The following is a 7,693-nucleotide window of genomic DNA, read 5'->3' as shown; positions in this document are numbered from 1 at the left end:
TGAATAATTGATTACATAGTATTTCTTAAAAATTGGTTAATAAAAATACTAAAATATACTCGTTGTAAAATAATATAACGATGTTTAAGGATCATAATAATTATTTTTACTGACATGATAATACACATATAAAACTTAATCTGATAGTATATTAAAATTAAGATTTTAATTTTCATATATTATCATTATAAAAAAAATTATATAAATAACTAATCATGTATTATTACATAGACAAAATAACTTATTTTAAAATTACCCACTACTTAAAATATTATGTGATTAAATAATTGTATAAAAAATTAATATATCAAAATTATACTTTAAAATTATTTTTTTATTAAAAATACAAAAAAAATATTATTAGTATACTACTCCAAAAATTACAGAGCAATGTCTCAGACAATTTTTACCTTCAAAATATTATTAACTTACTTTTTAGTCATGTACTTGAAAAATAGCAGTAGTACATTGATAGGAAAAAGAAGAGAAATGGATGGAATTTTGAAAGAACAAGACACGAACGTTGTATAGCAAATTTCTAAAAACATAATAAAACCAACGTAAGTGGAAAAAACATGTTCTGTGCGGTAGAATTCGCGAGTTTCCCTCTCGCTCTCTCGTTCATTTTCAATCTCTTCCTTTTTGTGTTTTCTATTATTTGTTTCTTCACTTTTCTTCTTCCTTCTTAGCTTCTTCTTCTTGCAACCGACCCTTGTGTTCTTCAGCCAACTGGGGGTCGATTGCCTATGGTCACAACCCAACTCGACATTGATCGAAAGAATTGAATTTCAGTGTTAAAGTCTTGTTCTTTCTTTCTTGTTTATGTCAAAATTGCCATTCCCACAAGAATGGATATAAAAGGATTGATTTTTGTGGGAATGGTGTTATGGGAAGCGTGTTGCATGGCCAATGCAAAGTTTGTGTTTCCCGTTGAACGAAAATTCAAAGGCCCTGTTACCAGTTTGAGTGCAATCAAGAATCATGATTCTCTTCGCCATGGTAGACTCTTATCTGCTGTTGATATCAACCTTGGTGGCACTGGCCTCCCTAATTCTGTCGGGTTTGTTTCTCTTCCTTTTCATAATTTTTCTTCCGCGAAACCTCACATGCAGTTATCCAAGTTGATAGTTTAGAATCCTTAGAAATATATCAAATCATCTTAGAATTCTTAACTATTAGCTTATTCCTGAGTTGTCACCTTTTCTTTACTTATCATTATAATGCTCACCATTCACCAAGGACTTAAGCATAGGCATGATAGATATTGTAGCCATAGGTATGATATAAGTTTGCCCTTGATAAATTTTAATCACCAAATAAGTCACTGAAGAATTAGTGAGGTTAGACATATTAGGTCTCTCTCCGTTAGTATTCATATCAATTTGACTGGGGTTTTGATGAATGAACATAACATGTGCAAAGTTAAAAATCTTAGGAGGCCTATTTAGTAGTTAAGATTCCTCAGTATCTATTCGTCTTTCAAGAAAAATTTTCAGGACTTGTTGGGGTACTACTCTTTTGAGAAAATCCCCCAATATTGTTGACTAAGGACTTGTTTGGGTGAGCTTTTAAAAAAAGATCTTTTTTCGAGTTATTTTTTTTTAAAAGATCTTATAGAGAAGTAAAAGTAATTTTATGTTTGGATATCTCATGTAAAAAGGTCTTTTTATCAATCAATTATGTTTGGGTATAATAATATAAAAGTACTTTTTTGTTTATTTATTACATGAAAAACATCTTTTTTTTAAGGAAAAAAGATCTTTTAAAAAAAGATGTAAATTACAGCTTCTCAAAAAAGATCTTTTTTTTATTTTACTAGTACTTTTACTTTTACTACTAGAAATTTGCCAAACACGTTAAAAAATAAAAAAAGATCTTTTTTCATTAAAAAAAGATCTTTTTTTAACAAAATAATGGCGCCCAAACATGCACTAAAAGGACTTGAGACTTGGTCCTTCGTTGGATAGGTTTGTCCCTCACACCATTACAAATAAGACTAGTTTGTCATGATTTTTCCAATGTGGAGGGATGACATTGCCCAACAATTTTCATGAAGATGCTTAATGTTCTGTTCTTGTTTCGATTTTAGGCTTTATTACACGAAAATCAAGCTCGGCACTCCTGGTACTGATTACTGGGTGCAAGTTGATACTGGAAGTGACCTTCTATGGGTGACTTGTTCTGGCTGCTCATCATGTGCTACAAGAAGTTCTATTAAGGGTGTATGTATCTACACTTTACTGATTCATGTTTTGTGCCTTTTTGATGTTTTGTCGAAAATAGATCATTCATTACCTTGCCCACCAAGAAAGTAATACAAGTGTTATTGGAGTGATCTCTGAGTATGTTATTGTGCTACAGGTGGAGTTAAACCTCTACGACCCAGCTGCCTCCAACACCTCATCTATTGTTATGTGTGACGACGAATTTTGCAATGCCACAACGCTACCTGGTCGAGCTCCAGCTTGCCAGGTAAGCAAGTTCTGCCCATACAACATACAATATGGCGATGGAGGTACGACTGCTGGGATGTATGTAAAGGATCTATTGACATATAACCTTGTTGATGCTGACCTCAATACATCATTCGCGAATAGCAGTGTGTATTTCGGGTGAGTATAAATATTAGTACAGAGTTTGGGTAGGGAGTGTACCAAATCACAAGTATGAGTTCAATTGAGTCTATCTCTATCACTATCTTAGTTGATTAATTTTGAAGTAACAAAAAATAGAACTACTTAGTTTATTTGTAGGGGAATGTTAGCAAATTGATTGAACCTTGCCCTGTATCCAAGTGCTTTACAGTTTTTATGTTTTGGTGTTTATTGTTTTATACTCACCAATTGGTTCTTTTTCTATGTAATGCATCTTCCTGAGTATTCTCTTGCTGACAGGTGTGGTGTAAACCAAGCCGGAACATTGGATTCGAATGGCGATGGAAGCCTTAGTGGAATCATGGGCTTTGGACAGGCAAGTACTTCTGTGCTTTCACAGCTTGCTGCAGCTGGAAAGGCGAAAAAAATAGTTTCGCACTGTCTTGACACTGTTAGCGGAGGTGGAATATTTGCCATAGGAGAAGTGGTGGAGCCAAAAATTAATATGACTAACTTGCGAACAGGGATGTAAGTGCAGAACCTTAGCTTTATGTTTTAAGTTTATTTGATTTGTTTTGTTGTTAGAATATAATGGTATCCATTTGATGATAAGGCCACTGCCTTTTAATTTCAAGAGAAGCAAGCATGTGTGATTTTCCTAACAGTTATGTTTCTGAAAACGTAACTGGATTCTGTCATTGCTATCTGATCGGCGTTCGAATTGTTAACTCTCTAGGACTTCCGTTTCAAAATAACTATCAAAATACAGACAAGGTAGTAGTGCGGATAGATTGAGTTTTTACTTTTTAATGTGTTACTTATTTACTTTGTCCAAATAGGCAATTATTTCGAAAAGTAGCACTGTCTACTTTCGGAAATGTCTTTATCAGTAATAAAAATTCACATTTGGGCAAGTTCATAGATTCTGAGAAAACATACTAATGAATTTCACATATTGGAAAACCAATATTGCAAATAATTTATAGTTATACTATACAAATGAAATGAAGCATGAATACAAAATCTTTAGGTGCAATCTCTCTAGCATATGCTCCAAGATATGTTCCTTCATATTGTTATAAATTATTTTATAACCTATTTACTATTATCATAGGGTACACTACAATATAATTTTGAAAGACTTGGAGGTTGGTGAAGAATCTCTATCTCTTCCTTTAGACATATTTGGTTCTGGAAATGGGAGGGGAACAGTCATAGATAGTGGTACAACATTGGCTTATCTTCCATCCGCCGCCTATGAGCAGCTAATGAAAAAGGTAAACATTGGAGAATCAGTTTTTAGTTCATTCAAACATGGATGCTGACATTTTTCCTTTGTAATAGATTTTGGATAAGCAGCCTGATCTGAAGTTAGTTACTATTGAGCAACAATTTACTTGTTTCAGTTATGAGGGCAAGTAAGTTATTTAATTATTTATTTTTACTTCATTTTACTTGGTATGCTTTACATTATCATAAATATGCAACTCAACTCTTCTCTTCTCTAGTTGACCATTTTAATTTTGCAGTGTTGATGATGGATTTCCTATTGTCAAGTTCCATTTTGATGGAATTTCGCTGCCAGTTTATCCTCGCGATTACCTCTTCCCTTTTAAAGTGAGTGTTTTTTAACGTGCTTCCAATCCGACATTTTTAAGTTATTATTGCCTGCACCGGTATGCGCCTGTAATCCGAAAACTTATTTTTGTATTCTTTGAACACCAGGATGATATGCGGTGTATTGGCTGGCAGAGGAGTGCTCCAAGCAAGAGTTCAAAGGACACATTTCTTCTAGGAGGTAAGACTTAGGATTAAACTTCATTTATAATTTAATCATGTTGCCTCTTACTTGGTGTTTAAGTTTGCAAGAGACATGACCCTTCATTTAACTATTTCTAATATATGTTAGCCATTTAACCTTTAGGCCTTGTTTGGGAGCAGTGCTCTCGTCTTCGCGGAGCTCCCAAACATCATAGTCTTAGAATGCAGATGGCTATATCATTTACTAACTCTTTTTTTAACCAATTGCAGATTTGGTGCTGTCAAACAAGTTAGTTGTATATGATGCTGAAAACATGCTCATTGGATGGACTGATTATAACTGTGAGTACCTAGTATATAGCCTTTCATATATATGGTTTAATCCAACCCCATTTATGTCTTTTCATAACCTAGAACAAAAGTTTGTAACTTGAATATTGAAAATAGATTTATCTGAGAAGCTACCTTATTTCAATTTCTGCAAAAGAAGCTGGAATCTGATTATTTTTCAAACACCATTTCCTTTGTTGTTTTCCATAGGCTCTAGCAGCATTAAAGTGAAGGATGAAACAACTGGAGCTGTATATACAGTTGGTGCACACAATATTAGTTCAGCTTCCTCCATTTTAATTGGAAGAATCTTGGCATTCTCCTTAATGATTCTTGCCTTGCTCAACAATTTTTAAATAGTCATGTATATCATGTATATGGGGGGTGTCATGGCTCAAGTTGCCTTTTACTTTGATAATTGATAATCTAATCATTTCTCTCATAGTTGAAATGGCAATTAGAAAGGGACAAACTCTCTTAGTCTTTAATACAAAATAGTCTCTTTTTTCCCATTCAGAAAAGACATTATTATAGTTACAACATCATTTTTGCTTATATTCTATAAGCTCACAATTAATCAAACTTTACATTGATTTATTTTTTTTGAGTAATGAGAAATTTATAGCTCTTACAAAACAACATTGTGTCTGACTATATATGCTGATAATTAATCACACTTTGAAGTGATATATAGACCTTCATGAAGATAACAAGGGAGGTAAGATTTACAGAGTTGTTCTTAGAAACTGTACTACAAAATAAATAACCGCCAGAAGTAGCGCGATCTGGTATGCGTCTTGTTGAAAGCCGTCATCCCTCTGGAAGAACTGAATTGAAAAAGAAGAAAAAAAGCACAGCAACAATCAATTCATACAAGAAAATGACCTTATATGATTAAGGAAAATAAAATCTAGGCAGGATGAAGAATAGGATTCTTGTGAAAAAAGGAAACTCACCTTGGTTGGATCACCAGAGGGATCTGGATAACTCTCCAAGTTCTCTTTCTTGGTTGAGAATTTACTGCTCAGATCCTTGGCGCCATCGGCCAAGTCTTTGACAGATTCTGCGGTCGCAAACAGAGCACGTGACGTCCAGAAAAATGCTTGAGCACCCGCGGATGAAGCTGATAAATCCCAGAATTCCTCATGCTGAATGACTTGACCACTGATTTGGTTAAGAGTGAATTTGGAAGTGATCCTAAGAATAAGATCACCTCCTACTCCACCAATCAAAGATTTAGGCTTGCCTCTTATTGTCCACTTGATTCTTAAAATACTGGTTGATAGCATTACCATTTCCTGCACACTCTGTAACCAAACAGAGCTTTAAGATGCTAATCCTTTCAATCTTTGGGAATGAACTTGAATTTGTATGTATTGTCAGTTAAAAAGTAGTTTAGACAGATATCTATTCAATTCTTGCCACAACTGCAAAAGTGTTCGTCGATTTTAAGTCTTGCAAACTCGAAAATTTATCTGGATGAGCTCGAAATTCTTTTACACTTTCAGTGCATAATGGTTAAACTCTAATTTAATTCTTCTTCAACAAAAGGTACTAATTGAGAAGGGAATGAGTGTCAAAATTGAAGACATTAAAGCTAAACACAGAAACCAGTTAATAGCTTAGCTTATGGATTTCTTGGATAACAAGAAAACAAAAAAATTAAAAACTTTTCCACTCAAAATTATAACAATTACTTTATGATCTATAGGATGAGAAGGAAGAACAGGTTATTATCTATACCCACCACTGATGGTTTGTCTAACGCGCCGGTTGCCCATAACGGTCTATTGTACTTTTCGCGACCGGTAAAACTCCTCACAGGATCCTGTAATATACATTGATCAAACGACGCCATGACACTTTGTCATCATCAATCATGCCTTTAGGCAAGTAATTAAAAATATAAGACATTAACATTATCATGATCTTAGCCAAAAGGACTAACACTTCTCTTGATGAATATATATACAAATTGAACAATTGAAGTCATATAAAGTTTACCTTGTATTTGACAGAGACAGCAAAGGTGGCAAGTGCTCGATTTCCCTCGCGCAGCTCGAGTATGTCGCGCGCCAGCTGTCTCGCTGTGGACTCAACCAAGGGACTGCTGATGCACTCAAACTCATTGCAGAGTTCACCAAAGTCCATGCCATCAACAATCTTATCAGCTTCTGTATTTAGTGTTTCCATTTTGCTATCAGAAGAGACTTCACTACTCCTATCAGCATCATTGGAAACTGCAACACAGTTACCACCTACCATGTATCACATTAATTCATATAACTTCTAAGAATATGGATTTACTTGTAACATTTTGTTGCCATTAAAATTTAAGTACACGTTGTCACTTATTATATAACTAAATTTATGTAATAACTCTAGTTAATCCAACCATCAAACTATCATTTTTATGGAATCTATCTTTTTTTTTTTGTTTCCCAAACCATATCTCACGACCCGACAGGTCAAAGATTAATCTGCCACGGATCTGAGTTCCATTTAAGGGTCTGCCATTGGCCAATGGATTGCTGCATGCACAAGGCGGGTTTCGAACCCTCGACACTTGCTTAAGGGACGAGTGAGCTGACTACTCGACCAACCCAAGTTGGTTTTTATGGAATCTATCTGTTACTTGATTTTGATACATACAAAATATAGCATTTACTTTGATAGACTGTTAATATTACTTATTTATTTATTTTACATAGTTCAGTTATATCTCACCATAACATGTTTTCACTCTTTCAATTTGTAACTACAACAACGTATTAATAATTATCCTATCAACTTAACAAAAATATACCCTAAACAATAAACCAAGTAAACATGAAATAAGAAACGAACTTCTAATAGGTTAAATTATCCTGTTAATGTATATAGTTTCATCAAATTTATAATTGAATTTTTATATCTTAAATTTTTTTATTAGACTCCTACACCCATTTTAAATTTATAATCACATCCTTACCGTTATAAAAATATTTAAATATGCTAATGTATATTTG

At 33.8% G+C, this 7,693-nt stretch overlaps 2 protein-coding genes across 3 annotated transcripts in view; one reads left to right on the top strand and one right to left on the bottom strand.

Moving 5' to 3' along the window:
* On the top strand, window positions 621-5,201 carry LOC107635153 (aspartic proteinase-like protein 2). Its single transcript, XM_016338533.2, has 10 exons — window positions 621-1,060; window positions 2,090-2,222; window positions 2,362-2,612; window positions 2,895-3,122; window positions 3,709-3,871; window positions 3,939-4,012; window positions 4,124-4,211; window positions 4,320-4,392; window positions 4,626-4,697; window positions 4,896-5,201. The coding sequence occupies exons 1-10, from the start codon at window positions 849-851 to the stop codon at window positions 5,039-5,041; spliced, it is 1,440 nt and encodes a 479-aa protein (XP_016194019.1). The 5' UTR covers window positions 621-848; the 3' UTR covers window positions 5,042-5,201.
* LOC107635152 overlaps window positions 5,173-7,693 on the bottom strand; it is a 2,967-nt gene continuing 446 nt past the window's right edge. The window contains exons 2-5 of one of the 2 annotated variants that reach the window (XM_016338531.2): window positions 6,690-6,943; window positions 6,433-6,513; window positions 5,642-5,992; window positions 5,173-5,512 (exon numbers count right to left, since the gene is read on the bottom strand). In XM_016338531.2, the coding sequence (XP_016194017.1) occupies window positions 5,411-5,512; window positions 5,642-5,992; window positions 6,433-6,513; window positions 6,690-6,943 (788 nt within the window). In that variant the 3' untranslated portion in view covers window positions 5,173-5,410. The remainder of the gene's footprint in view (window positions 5,513-5,641; window positions 5,993-6,432; window positions 6,514-6,689; window positions 6,944-7,693) is intronic. The other variant, XM_016338532.2, reaches the window with a different exon arrangement.

Source organism: Arachis ipaensis, chromosome B04, assembly GCF_000816755.2.
Source record: "Arachis ipaensis cultivar K30076 chromosome B04, Araip1.1, whole genome shotgun sequence".
Classification (NCBI taxonomy): domain Eukaryota; kingdom Viridiplantae; phylum Streptophyta; class Magnoliopsida; order Fabales; family Fabaceae; genus Arachis; species Arachis ipaensis.
This window is presented reverse-complemented; position numbering and strand designations above follow the sequence as displayed.

What these genes read in the sequence shown, in the direction of transcription:
- LOC107635153 (XM_016338533.2), top strand. Translation starts at nt 849, where the DNA reads ATGGATATAAAAGGATTGATTTTTGTGGGAATGGTGTTATGGGAAGCG. An exon ending in ACTAACTTGCGAACAGGGAT is followed by an intron (nt 3,123 to 3,708) that starts GTAAGTGCAGAA and finishes CTATTATCATAG; the next exon opens with GGTACACTACAATATAATTT. An exon ending in GGACACATTTCTTCTAGGAG is followed by an intron (nt 4,393 to 4,625) that starts GTAAGACTTAGG and finishes AACCAATTGCAG; the next exon opens with ATTTGGTGCTGTCAAACAAG.